A 15,154-nucleotide genomic window follows, 5' to 3' on the forward strand; every position below is an offset into this window, starting at 1 on the left:
ACTAGACCCGGGTTTGCAAGTCCCGAATTTAGTAGGGTTACTAGGTTATCTGAACCTAGGGACGACTGTGGGAGCCCAACCCAATGGATATCTAATTCCAGTACAGTGCCACTGAGAAAGTAAAATACTGAACATAAGCTAATAAATTCTTGTCTTGCTTTTACTAGGTTGTCTAAACCCAGAACTAGGTTATCTAAACCTAGAGGCGACTGTGGGAGCCCACCCATTGGGCATCTAGTCCTGTAAAAGCTGTAGCAAGACTATATGAGTTGTGAAATGCTTCTATTACATTTAACTAAGCTATTAAAATGCCTAAGTTGCATTTTAACTGTGCTAGTAATTTAATCGAACACTTGGTATGCGCTAATTCGCATCCTTTGTGCCGAAAAGCTATATACTACTAACTAAAACATGGAATTCACACGGAAGCTACTTATACTGCAGGCGAGGGGTTTCTTACCTCCTGTTCGGATTTTCTTACGATTCTTATCGCTAGATTTCCGGAGAAGACGATCTACTTGACGATCTTCTCACGTCTATGCGTTCTTCTCGCGAAAAGGAGCGTCCTCGTATCCTTCGTGTTGCCGGGTGGTGCTCCTAGAACCCTTGGCTTGGTGCGTCGAGAGAAGGAGAGGAGAAGGGGGAGGGGTCGGCGGAAACTAGGGTGAGGAGGAGAAAAGCTACGTTAAAAAAAATAACTCTTCACTTAATTCCTCCCTATTTAAATTAAGTGGTAGATTCACCCAACTCAAATATAAATCTAATTGATTCCCTTTTCTTTCAGTACGGCCCTGCTGGGTTCACTTGGTTACTAAGGTTCACCATAAGTCATAGGACCCATAGGTCTCGGGTTCAATTCTCGCGTAAGCTATTTTCGTTTCCTATTTATTTTTACTACTTCCGCTATTCTAAAAATTCTATAAAAATATCCTAAAATTTCAGAAAAATATTAGGATATTTCTAATAATTATTTTGAGAATTTTCGGGCATTACACTCTAGCTCTGACGTGACCCAACAAAGGGGACTTACTCGGGATTCTGCTCCCTCTCTCTCGATTGGCTTTATCGATCGAACGGTTCTCTATGAGCTTCATTCTCAACTTGGATCAAATTCACTCGGGGCTCTGCTCCCCCTCTTCTGAGTAGCCCTGCTAATCAGACGTCTCTCTATGAGTCACATTCCAAGCTTGGATCGAACTCACTCAGGGCTATGCTCCCCCTCTCCTGATCAACCCTACCAATCAGACAACTCTCTATAAGTCTCATTCCCAGCTTGGACTGGACTCACTCGGGGCTCTATTCCCTCTCTCTCGATCAGTCATGCCTATCGGATAGCTCTCTATGAGACTCATTCCTGACTTGGACTGGACTCACTCAGGCCTATGCTCCACCTCTCTCGATCAGCCCTGCCGATTGGATGACTCTCTATAAGCCTCATTTCCAGCTCAACCCGGATTCACTTAGGCTCTGCTCCCCCTCTCCCAATCGACCTTGCCGATCGAACAACTATCTATGAGTTCCATTCTTGGTTTGGATCAGACTCACTCAGGGCTTTGCTCCCCTTCTCATGGTCGGCTCTGCCGATCGGACGACTCTCTATGAACTCGATTCCCGGCTCTGATCGGACTCACTCAGGGCTCTGCTCTCCCTCTCCCAATCGGCCTTGTCGATCTGACAGGTCATAAATGGATCAACATGGGCTTGCTAGATCACCCATGAACTCTACCCCTTTTTGGGAATGTTGTTACGACCAATATAGGCCATATACAGAAATGAGATCTTTGAGAATCACATCTTCTAGCTAACAGCCAAAATGACCCCGACTCAAAAGCTCATCATTCGACATTAATACAACACGTGAATTTGTCAGAGAGTCAGAAAATCATATCAGTATATAGATACACAATAACACTTGCAATACATGCTACATACTCTCCCCATGCCTATGATGTGATTGTTGTGTATGGTATAAGCATGGTGATAGGACAGAATGACAGATAGTAGGATAATACCTCATTAAATACTGAGATTTTGAGAGACATTATAAAAGGGGATCATTTTCCGCTGTTACAAATACGCACACACGTCTATATACTTGTCTTCATTTTTCATCTTTGCACTACTACTATTTTTTGATTTGATTGTGGAAGTAGCTACTCCAGGGATTCTTTCCTGACCTACATACAGACGATTTCTTGAAACTCTATTAAATACTCAATTTTGTTCGTCATGCACTATTTGAACCTTACATGCTTGCGGAAGAGACCGTGTGAACTGATGTTACAACCTCTCTAGTACTTTGTTTGCATGATTTAATTTACATGTTTTTAAGCATGGAATCAAATCAAAATGCAATGCATTATTAAGCAAACATGGTCAATAAGAGTCTGACTTTATGTAAGCGTATATTAGAATGTTTGATTTTCTCAAGTCAAAAGCAAACCTTTCGGTTTGTCAAAAAAATGGGAAACTAAGGTCTGGTTTTACACAATCTTCCACAAAAGAGGCTACATTTTGGATTTAGCACAAAAACTTCTCCCTCTAGAAGATGCTCCCCACCCAATGTCGTTGACAAATGGAGCAAGGGTTTTGGATCTGTTCGGAAGAACTAATCAATTCGATATATAGTTTTAGTTTATACCATACAATGTCAAGTAGCTTGCACTTTGCAACAAGTAAAGGGAAAAATTCCCAACTTGCTTATGTAGACATTCAAAGTTCATGAACTGCAATGGACAAATTTAACCAATTTTAGTTATTTCCCCAAGCACAACACTCACTCAGGCGCGATACGACACAAGACTTCATACGAATATTCTAAAGCGCGACAAGATATTAATTGAGTCAATCGATTCGAGAGAGCAGTGTAGAATTGATATAATAGTGTATCTCGATAGGGTTATCCTGATGCGATCTAGCTGAATCTAGTTCGCCAGAGCACCCATGCTTCGCGTCTCATCCAATCGGAACCCCTCACTCAGTGGTCCACACAACAAACCCAAATTTGGTGAGAACTTGTGTCTTCACCATGCCACCAATTAAATTCACAGCCTAGCTCGTATGGTCTCACTGCAACTTGCTTTCCCTCACTTTCCAAAAAATCTTTTTTATTTCCAAATAATTTTTATCATCCCTAACAATAATAATAGAGAGAATAGAGTTTGATCAATGATTGAATGGCATTGTCCAAAATATTCTTCTCCTTTTTTCTTTTTCCACCATGAAAAGGTGTACTGAGCTACAGTGGCTTTTTGTCTTCTTCTCCTGGCTACGTCCATAAACAAAGTTAAAAAACAAAAGAAGGTAAATTGAGTGTGTCACGGAAACCGTACCGCGATGACTACGGAACCCTAATGAAATCTACTCTTCACCTACTTTTCATTCTTTAAGGAATTAGAGAAATTTGGGCTAATTTAATGGATGATTATCTCTTATTGCTCAAGTACCAATAAAGAAAGGGGGAGTCGTTGTAGAGTAGAGCTGCCTCCTTCACTTTCCCGTTTGTTTTCTCGGGGCGATTGGAGACGACGACGATTTAGTGATGCAATATGGTCAATGTTTTTGTAATAAATTCAGGACTAAAGAATTAGGTGCTCTTTCACCTTCGACGGCACTTGTTTAGGTGCACACGCATTAGCATTTTATTGAGAGGAGGGATGAGTCTCGGTGGGACCAATCACGGGGAAGGGGTCTCGCCGTTAGAAGTTTGATTTTTTTTTTTTTATTAACAAATAAATTTTTTTAATGGACCATCCGTTATTAATACATATCGATTAATCTTAGTAGTCGATAAAAATTTTTATAGAATCAAATTGATCATTTCATAATTCATTGACGTAAATTGGATACATGATATAACTAAAACAATTGATTGAATTCAAATTAAGTATAGATTGATTTCAAAGTAAAAAAATTGTTACCCCTTTATATAGAATTATAAATTGTATAAAAAATATCTCGCTAGTTGTCTTTTTTTTTTTATAAAAAAGTCATTGGGTTAGGATAAATGCCCCACTAAAGTTACGGTTTTATCTTGCTCCGATAAATTATATAAGAAATAAGTTATATTGTTATATATTTGAACATTAAGTTAGAAATATGTGATGGAGATTTAAAACAATTATGCTACCGCGAGCATAAAAGAGTCAAACAATTTAAACGCACAGGAGTTTCATCAACGGATCAACTTAAAGATCAAGAAGAGGAGGAACAATTAGGTTTAATTTTTCATAGGAGTTAGAGCAATGACGATCGTATTTCTCTTCCAGAGGAGAGAAAAGATGTCTGTCAGTGTTAGGTCTAAGGAAAACCTTAGTCGACTTTAGAACTTGCAAATGCTTCTCGATTATCCCTGATAGTCAATGGAAAATTTTAATGGAATCGAACCAGTCGTTCCATAATTCACTAACGTAAAAAAAATGGTATAATTAAAAAAAAATGATTGGATTCAAATGGAATAGATTGGCTTCAAAGGGAAAATTTTATTACCTTTCATATAGAATTATTATAAATTGTATAAAAAATATCTCGCTCATCGTTTGATTTTTCTTATAAAAAAAAGTTATGTATTAGGATAAATGTTCCACTAAAGTGATAGTTTCAACTTACTCCGATAAATTGCATAAGAAATAAGTTATATTGTTATATATTTGAGTGCTAAGTTAGAAATATGTGATGGAGATTCTAAAACAATTGTGCTACCGCGGAGCATAAAAGAATCAAACAATCAAACAATTTAAACACAGAGGAGTTTCATCAACGGATCAACTTGAAGATCAAGAAAAGGACAGCTAGGCTTAATTTTCCGTAGGAGTTAGAGTAATGACGACTATATTTCTCTTCTGGATGAGATGAAAGATGAGCCGATCATATAATCCTACAGAAACCATAATCCTTTATAGAGCTTTAGAACTCGTTTCCGTTATCAATTCGCTAATAATAACATAAAGTGAGTTAACTGATTTATATGCACATAATTCACACTCATTAAATCAAATCCACAATTAAACATCTATTAATCCTTAATGAAGGAAAAATAAAAAAAATCCAACAACACTTAGTCACACGCAGCTCATATAAACTTGGCTCTTGTGGGACGATTTGGGGAAGCTTCATTTGGGGACTTCAACACTCATGGCGAATTGTGAGAGCTTGGCACCACTTGTGGTAGTTTGTAAAATTCTAGTACTTGCGGTTATTCATGGAAAGTTCGTCCAACGCCTAATGTTCATGATCGCTTGTGGATGATCTAATAATACTCCCTCAAAATTGCTTTGATAAATGCTATATAGTATTTTTTTTAGCATAAAAGGCGAAATTGGAGAGATGGCGCGCTAACGACAGTGACTCAATTGTTAATTGGAACTAGACTTTTCACTCAGACAGGGAGTTTTCTTCCGATTCTACACACATGAAGACGAGTAAGCAGAATGTTAGTGCCTAAAAGGTAAGGACGGAGTCCGTGACCAAAGCCTTCAAACACTCAAATCAGTACACATCCGGATATGTTAGGCTCAAACATTCAAACAAAATGTTTGAATGCTAGGCTCCTTATATTTAACCAGCTTAAGGATCGGTCGATCCTTGCTCGTCAGTCTTGTAATTTGTCCGGACTAGGCCTGAGAGCCCTATTGCTGGATGAGCGCCAAAGCTAAGTGGGGTATGCTCTTTTCTCTTGACCTTGATCACTATATCATCTTATGCCATCTTAATTTTGATCGGTTATCTTCTGGGTCCGTTTGTTATATCCTGTATCAATATAAAATAAAAGTTGAATATTTTAAGAAAAATTAGATATGGCATAATATTTATGAAGATGTATATATAAATCTCTTAAGTCATGGTAGGCACGTGCCCTACCATGACTTCAATTGGTTGGAGCCAGTGCATAAGATCATCAATATATTTAGATTTTCATGGTAAATGAATTTCTGCCTCAATTTTAATTAAAGAAAATTAATTCGATGAGCATTGATGCGATAATGATGAAGGACCCATCTTATTATCACAATGATGGTCAAAAAAAGGTCAATATCAAAACGGTCAAAGTTAAAGTGGTCAACGTATAGATGATATCGACTGGTCAGGCGGAGTACACCCCGATCGGGGAGAAGGCTCTGACCCGACGTCGCGTTCGACACGGGAAGCAATCAAACAACCGACACTCAAGAGAGACAATGTGCCGAAGCCGAGCCGAGTGACTATCCCGCTCGGCTAGATAGCAGAGTTGGAGGTGTAGAGTTCAACTTCGGCTGAGCGATTATCCCGCTCGGCCTGACAACAGGAAGCAATCGACGCTCAGAGACAAGGTACGGAAGCCGAGCCGAGCAGCTATCCCGTTCGACCAAACAGCAGAATTTAATAAGAAATCAACTTCGGCCGAGCGGCTACCCCACTCGGCCTGACAGCGGGCTTCGACAATAACGTAGTGGACCTTCGGTCGAGCAGACACACACAGAGGGACAGCAAGGTTCTGGTCGGCCAGACGGAGCACCAGGGCGGCGGAATTCCGGCCGAGCTGCCAATCCGCTCGGTCTAGCAGTACACTTCTGATGATATCCAGTGATATCGTTTTGGAAGTTGGTGCCACCGACACTGATATGGGCCGCCAGAAGATCGTACGGTGAAAACTTTCACTGTCACTTTAGAGATATGCTCGGCCCGTTAAGGTACTGTATCAGAGACACTTTACTAACAAGTCTTTTCAAGGAAAGCTTTGAGAAGCGTGCTCACCTTTGGAAGCGTGCGCACGCACTACTAGAACTCTATATAAAAGGGGATCCAAGTATCGACGGAGGTACGTAATACATGCGATATTCACTATTTACGCTACAATAGTCTTTTTATTGCTCCGCTTCATTTCTCATCGCCGGTGACTGACTTGAGTGTCGAAGGGTCAACACCGAGGACCCCTTCCCTGATTCAGCATTGACGTAATCTGTGTTACAGATTCGCATGAAATCTACAGAAGATCAATGTAAACGTCACATTCTTATCTTTTCATCTCCTCAACTTTTAGACCAGATGAATCATCTTTTCAATTAATCTACGAATGATTTTTTTTTTAAACTTGAGTGGTCCTGTAATTCTAGGTTTTTAAAAAAATTATTTTTGGCACTTGTATTAATGATTCTCCACTTGCTGGTATAAAATTGAATGGAGATTATAAAAGGTTTTCTTAATTTTAATAAATAAATAATAAAAAAAAGATTTGAGAAAAAGTTGTACCTGTCATGTACTCTTATGGTACACACACCCGCCGGTATTTAATTATTATTTTATTTATTTTATTAATTTTCTAAAATAAAATTTATTTATTATTCGCTATAAAAACGATCCACGAAACCAACCAACCAACCAACCAGTCATCGGTCCTTCCAATTAGTCGTCGGTGGAACGGACGAGGATGTTGCGGCGGTTGTCGCGGGTGGCGGATTCCTCGCAGTACGAGGCGCTGCGGCGGCGGCGGCCGTGGCAACGCAAGGAGAGGCGGGAGTCGGCGGCGGAAGGCCACGTGCCGGTCTACGTCGGGGAGGAGATGGAGCGGTTCGAGGTCCCGACCCGGTTGCTGAACCGCCCGGCCTTCGTCGAGCTCCTCCGCCTCTCCGCCCAGGAGTACGGCTACGACCAGCGCGGCGTGCTCCGCATCCCATGCCCTGCCCCGCTCTTCCGCCGGCTCCTCGCTACCGAGGAAGGGAAATCGCCGCCGCCGCCGCCGACGGCGGTGGCGGCGGCGGCGGAGGAGGAAGAGCTGCTCCAGTCTTCGTTCGACGAGTGGTTCCTGTCCTCCTCAGATCCGTGCTGAACCGGCGAGTCGAAGCGGGGAGCTTCGCTGTAGATAAGCGGCTGAGGTCGCCGGGGAAGGGGGGTGGTTGTGCAAAATAATGCTTCGAACCATTGTGTTTGGTTACTGCACTCTTTCCGTCTTATTTGTCTTCTTCAGGCATGCGAATATAGAAAAAATCTAAGACTTTGGCGTATGTGTTCGTCTCATGAAGCTCTTTGCTCGATCGATCTCGCCAAACTATTCATTTTAATGGCGACCAATCATTGCTTTATAGAAAAAGGGAGAGACGAGAGTTCACACGCGCAGTCATTTCCTCGGTATATATTCCGTTGCACAATTTTATCGGAGACAGTGGAGTAATTTGAATTAAAATTATAAATCAAATTAAATTTATCTGTTAAGCTGACCTTGAACGAGTAATCTCATGCACATGTTACAAAGTAAAAGGAAGAGTTATTTGAAATGATTGAATTGGTTGAAAAATTGGGCTATTTATATGCTAGAGGGTAGATTCTTGAGTACAGACTTTTGAGTAAAGATGCTCAAGGATGCTCCCGACTTTCTCAGTGTAGACTCCCGACCGGAGAGTCCATGTTGCATAAGATTGCAGAGTCCGAGTGACAAACTCTTGACTTTTCGAGTGCAAACTCACGATTGCAGAATCTCGACTGAAGAATCCTGACTGTAGACTCCCTACTGGAGACTCCCAAGTGATGGAAAGAAAATGTGAAGCCTACTTTCAAGCAGTTTCTGTTAAAACTGGAAGCACTAGCTAATCAAACTTGTGTTTTCATATTGGCAAAGGTTTAAAGTTAAGAATATTTGTGATCTAATAAGCTCACCTAAGTGTGCAGACAAGTGGTCAAAAGTGTAAGTACCCAGAGATAGTTTTGATATGATCAGCCGAGTTAAACTAGATGCTGTGCGTATTTGATCCTTGTGTCTAAGTGTGCAGAAACTTAGGAACATAAGAAATCAAGCATGTTAGTGTATGTTGCACTAATAATCTGGTTTTGATGTATGACAAATAGGTTAAAGTTAGATGTGTTGTTTGTCTAATTACTCTACCAAGTGTACAGGAGTTAACTAGTTTGAGGGACCTAACACCAGCTTGAAATCCAGCTAGGTCTGCGGGTCTGATAGCTGGTGGGAAGTCCAGATAGGTCCGCGGGGCTTGATTTCTGGTAGGAAGTCCGGTTGGGTCCACGAGATCTAACAACCGACCGAAATCCAGTTGGGTCAGCGGACCTGACAACTGGTAGAAAGACCTGGTGGGTCAAAGGCAAGTCAAGTGACTATAGTTGGTAAGTGAAGGTAAGCAACTAGAGAAGAGATCTAGTGAGGATGTGTTCCCCGTTGAGGGAACTATAGGCGTCAATCCAACTTAGGTCAATTTGGGAAGCTTAAGTTGAGATCTTGACTAGATTCTGGTCTCGAAGAGATATGATCAAATTACTACCCTATATGCTATCTTGTGCTAACCCTGTTTTGCAAGGTAGATATAATTTTTATTGCCCGGACTAATCTTTTCTTGCAAGGAGAAGATTGCTGAAGAAAAGGACTCTGAGTGCCCAGAGCTAGTTCGAGCGCCCAGAGTAGGCTGGCCCAAGTGGGCCCACAGGCGTCCAGGCGATCCGGGCGCCCGGACTCGGTCCAAGTGCCAGGACTCGGTCTAGGCGCCCAGAATCGAAAAATCATCCACAAGCTGATATAGAGCGCGTCGATTGGCCGAGCCACATGGTCTAGGCGCTTGAAATCGACCTATTTAAAGGCTTTCGACTCGGAGCTTCAGAACAACAACTGCAACAACTTTCTCTTCTGCTCGGTACTCCGAAAAAGCTCATGCGACGCTATGAAACTCTTCCAACAACCGAAAATCAAGATTCTTTTCTGTTTGTTGTCGATAATACTATTTTATAGTTCTTGTACTTACAATTTATAATCATTTCGAACTATTAGTAGATTTTTCAATGAAAGCACTCGACAAGTGTGGGCATTGGAGTAGGAGTCATCGAAGGCTCCGAACCAAGTAAAAACTTGGTCGTGTTAGCATTGCTTCTTATTCTTCCACTGCATACCTGTTTTAAATCAAATTTTCGACGATCTCTATTCACCCCTCTCTAGCATTCTTTCTGATCCTATAAGTGGTATCAGAACAGGTACCACTCTTGATTGGTGTAACCACCAATCAGGTAAGAGGATGATTTTTTCTCTCTTTCAAATTTTGAGTTTTTTGATATGGTCCAAACTGGTACAATTACTTTTTTGAATAATTTCTTTTTGTTGCAAACAACTCTGAATTGGTGCAAGACCAATCAAGTCTTAATATTTGTTTCTTCTTCTCCCACACTATTAATTCAAGACCTAGTCTTGAGATTCTTTTTGCCTTTTCCTCTTTTGTGTTCAAGGTTCATGGCCTAAAACGAGGGATACTCCACCATACGTCCTCCCCTCTTCAATGGTGAAGACTTTCCATATTGGAAGAAACGGATGGAGGTGTACCTGAAGATCGACTTCGACCAATGGTTTAGTGTCACCAAAGGATACAAGATGCCCGTCGATAACGTTGAAATTCCAATGGACCCAAAAAATTGGAATCTGAAAATGAAGAAAAAGTCTTAGATAGACTTCAAAGCTCTCAACACAATCCAGTGCGGGCTAACGAATGAAGAACTGAATCGGGTTGGCCCACATGAAACGCGAAGGAGCTATGAGACAAACTCATAGAATTGCACGAGGGAACCAATGACACAAAGGTAACAAAAAGGAATATGTTTTTAAATAAACCATTTACATAAAAATGCAGCAAGGAAGGAGAATCTGTGAGTCAACTACATGCGAGGACAAAAGACATCCTCAACGGACTTCACACAATTAGCCACCAGATGGAAAATCGTGATCTTATAAGTCACGCACTAAACGCATTTCCTCGAAATGCACTATGAGCATCCATCATGGATGCCTACAAAATTTTGAGGAATTAAAACTAGATGAGTTGTTTTGTGAACTTGAACTCCATGAACAGACTAACTCATAGCATGTCGAGAAAGGTATTACTCTTTTTGCAGGTCCCTTAAAAGCAGCTAAACACAAGCACAAACCAGAGCCAGAATCTGAATCTGACTCAGAAGATGAAGAAGAACAGCTTAAACATGGTTAGAAAAATGTTCACGAGAAGGAAGAACAACTTCACGAAGAAGGACTTACAAAAGGTGATCAAAGCAAGTGACTCGAAGGCAAGATCACATGCTACGGGTGCAACAAGAAAGGACACTACAAGAATAAGTGTCCGAAGATGAAAGATGACAAACCCAAACCAACCAAAAAGAAAAAGGAACTCAAGGTGACGTGGGACGAGTCATCCTCAGAAGAATCTGATGTTGAGGATCAGAAGCATCACAATTACCTCGCATTGATGGCAACGGGATCGGAATCAGAAAGCGAGTCCGAGGACGAATCAAGCCACGAGTCTGTAATTGTTTTCGAAGGTTCGAATGAGGTATCCTCCATCCTAACCTCCAAATTTTTTAGAATAAATGCATGTTTTTTAAAAAAATTAATTAAGTATGAAAAATAAAATGAATCACTGTTTGAGGAAAATCAATGCCTCAAAGAAGAAACTAAAAATAAAGATCAAAATCAAGATGTAACACTTGATGAGGAAAACACAAATTTAAAAAGTGAAATTAATAAACTTAAAGGGTTATTAGAAACTTTCACCACTAGATCGAAAAATTTAGATTTAATTCTTAAAACTCAAAAAGGTGTATACAATAAGTCTAGGCTTGGATATAAGTCCAGCTCAACAAATAAAACATTTATATTACTCATAAGCCAAAACAAAAACCTAATTAAAGCTTGGGTTCCAAAAGCATGTCTAAGCATAAGTAGGATTTAATCAATTCTATGTGCCCAAACATGAAATTCATTACATATATCCATCTAAACCTAACCCAAACCAAAATCTAAAACATAAAACAAAATCAACTAAACCAAATCCAAATAAAAAAAAATGAATTTAAATCAAATAACTACAAAACCAACTTAAACTCAAATTATCATCAAGTCCATTATAACTATAAAAGTAATTGACATAAATCTAAAACCTAAAATTGAAAGTTCAATATTTCAGGGGAGACTCCAAATTAGTTGGAACCTCTAAAATAATAGTTTACCCGATTGGATAATTAAGATTAGATTAAAAAAGGACAAAAGTTTAACTTGAAAAAACAGCACTGGAGAAGTTTTAGATGATAGTAGATTAGGGAAGTTTTGTCTATGCATGTCTAGGAAGATATGACTTCGACCTGGTACATTTGGTTTAGTGGAACTAACTGAAGCTACCCCTTACCAATCTTAGCTGGTTAGACCAAAGTTTTGTTATTAAGTTTAGTGGATAGGACTATTTGGAAAACGTCGAAGGCATGGCTACTCTAATGATGTCCAAGTGGCTCACCATAGCCTAGAAGTTTATCCAAAGAATGCCTATTTGTTGAACCCAAATCTAAACTTGAATCTAACACAAAGTTAAACCAAACCCTGAAATTCAATTTAACTTCTCATAAAACCATAAGATCCCTTTTGTTTAAAAATTTAGACTGGTGAGATGAATAAGGATAATTTAAAAGTAAAATAAATTAAATCTAAATAATTAAATTGAAATCAAATAATTAATTCAAATAAGTTTAAAGATATTGCTTATGTCTAAAAAATATTAGATTAAAGGGGAGGATATTTATTCGGATAATTTTTAAATTCTAGGAAAATTATTTATGTTTCTAAAAATTTCCTATTTCGTCATTGTTCCAAAATTTATTTTGGCCTTAGCTTAGATCAAACCCCTATAAAGAATGATCCTATAAATCTAGAAATTGAGCATCTCACAAATACACTAGGTTACCTTGATTGTGTATTTATAAACATAGAATGGTGTGAAATGTATAAGTATTTTGCCTGGACTTGAGATACTTATATCAGTGCATCAACATAAGTTTGAGCAAAAAATATAGCAGTACATTGATCAAATCAAGTAGTCCTTTTTTTAGCAAATAACTAATTGGACATAAATACTTCATTTGATTAACTAGGTAAACACTGCTATCTTCTGATAGTTAGTTAGTAATCAAGGGTTAGACAGTTAAGGACCAATAATAGATAAGTATATTTAACTAAGCTTTTATTACTACTACTCTTCTTAAATTCTCATCTCAATTAGTTTTCTAACCTAAGTTAACTTAATCTTTGACTTAATCAATTACTAACTCATATTAATCTCCAATTAATTAATTAATTAAATTAACTCAAAATAACCTTTAAACTTGAATTAATTAATTCTCAAGTTAATTAATTTAGTTAACCATTAATTAAATTCATACTTTTTCTTAAATCAATCTTTAATTAACTTCTTAAGATAATTAATCTTCAAAATTAATTCTAAACTATGTTAATTAACTTAAGTTTTAACTTAATTTCACAACTTGAAATTAACATAACTTACACTAATTTGTTCTTAAACAACTTATTTAACTTAAATTAATCTATTAATTTAATTAATTAAAAAAAACTTAAAAAAACCTACTTAACTTAAATTAAAGAATTGACCTAATTATCTCCTAACTTATTTAACAAATATATTAAAACTATTAGTTAAAATCCTTAACCTTAATTAAAATTTTAAAAACAACTAAATTAACCATTTTAAACTTAATCATTTTTAATCTCCAATTCTACTTAATACCTAACTTAATTAAGCCATTTAACTTAAGTTAATTACTTAATTTAATCATCTTCTTTACTTAAATAAAATTTTCCAAATTCACCTAATTAAATTAATAAAACAATTTAACTTGAATCAATTTGTTAACTTAATCAAATTCTTACCTTAACCTTAAATTATTTTTTCAAAGATTAATACAATCCTAATCACCCAAAACTGGAGCCCAAAACCAGGGGCAGGCGCCCCAGGTATCAAGGTTAGGGCGACCGGAGTCCCGTTCGGGTGCCCCACCCCGCCACCCTATATATCTAGGCGCCCGAACTGTGGTCCGGGTGCCCAGAATCCCCTATAAAAGGGTTGGTAGGGGCACCCTCACCCTTTACCCCTCACCTTCTTCACTTTTGCAAAAGACCTTTTTTTTGGGTTTTACGAGCAAAAGATGATAAGAAAAAAAATACATTTTTCTAAACTTTCTAAACCTTCCTCCTTCGATTATAGTATCGCTTTGCATATCAACCAAGCTTGTCAGTTCTATTATAATTATTCACGATGGCTCGATAATTATTTTTAACTTTATTTTATTTGTTTTAGTTGCTTTAGTATCTTATCTTTAGGATATTATTTGTTAATTAGGAAACGATTACGTGCTGGTACTATCCCCTCAACCGCTAGTATAAACCCTAGATTTCCTACTAAGGAACTTAGGATTAGGTTTACCTCTACTATCTATATGGCTGCGTTGTCTAGATATTTAGATAGACAGTTTTTCATGCGATCATGCATTCCATCGGTAGAGGTTATTGATCATTACAGTTTGCAGCGCTTAATTATTGCATTATAGTTCAGTTAACATACGTTTGTGTGTTGAACTATATAACAACCTAATTAGAGTCGATGATTTTACCTATACCACTAGGGTCGTCGGTACGAATATTACATTATCCCCCACTATCATCCGTACCTTTTTAGGACACTATGATCCACGTGTCTTTTTCAGTGCTATCCTCCTAGGGATCTACCATTTGGTGATCCCTATTCACATATTATGCTCGATATGATTTATTCATATGTTTTCTGGGGTCAGCCTATACTGGCTGTGACCCTATTTCGTTCAATCACTCTTAGAGTCCAGGACTATGTCCTTTATAAGGTCTTAGTCACATGAATTTTACCTTTGACTACTCGTGACGTAGCGATGATGCGCCCCTTTCATTGATTTCTCCTTTATGCATTATGTCATAGGTTAGATATAGATATTAGTTTGCATATATTTCATACCATTCTCTATTCAGCTGGTATCACCACCAGTCTATGGGTCCACTTGCCCTATTGTCACATTTTGACTGCCTATATAACCTCATTGTGCATTGATGTCACTACAGGTGATGTCAGAGTCCTAACTGAGTTTGACATGGTCAGTGCTAGGAACTTCTCCTTAGGGGGTGTGCATATAGATGATGAGGGTGTCCTATCCTGGAGGAGAGAGGACCAACACCAGCCTGATCCAGTAGCCCAACCCCAGCCTGATCCCGCGGCTCAGGGTCAGCCTGATCTAGCTCCAGGAGAGGAGACAGGGATAGATGCATACATAGCTGATCTTTTTGGGCCACCTATTCCTTCAGTCCCTCCTACTCTAGACGACCGAGTTATCG

General features: G+C 38.7%; 1 protein-coding gene across 1 annotated transcript; it reads left to right on the forward strand.

Annotated features, from left to right (window-relative positions):
• The first annotated feature begins 7,340 nt into the window (after positions 1-7,340).
• LOC121982605 (auxin-responsive protein SAUR71-like) lies at positions 7,341-7,995 on the forward strand. Its single transcript, XM_042535744.1, has one exon. The coding sequence runs from the start codon at positions 7,406-7,408 to the stop codon at positions 7,802-7,804; it is 399 nt and encodes a 132-aa protein (XP_042391678.1). The 5' UTR covers positions 7,341-7,405; the 3' UTR covers positions 7,805-7,995.
• Positions 7,996-15,154: the final 7,159 nt, after the last annotated feature.

This window comes from Zingiber officinale, chromosome 5A (genome assembly GCF_018446385.1).
Source record: "Zingiber officinale cultivar Zhangliang chromosome 5A, Zo_v1.1, whole genome shotgun sequence".
In the NCBI taxonomy this organism is placed as follows: Eukaryota; Viridiplantae; Streptophyta; class Magnoliopsida; order Zingiberales; family Zingiberaceae; genus Zingiber; species Zingiber officinale.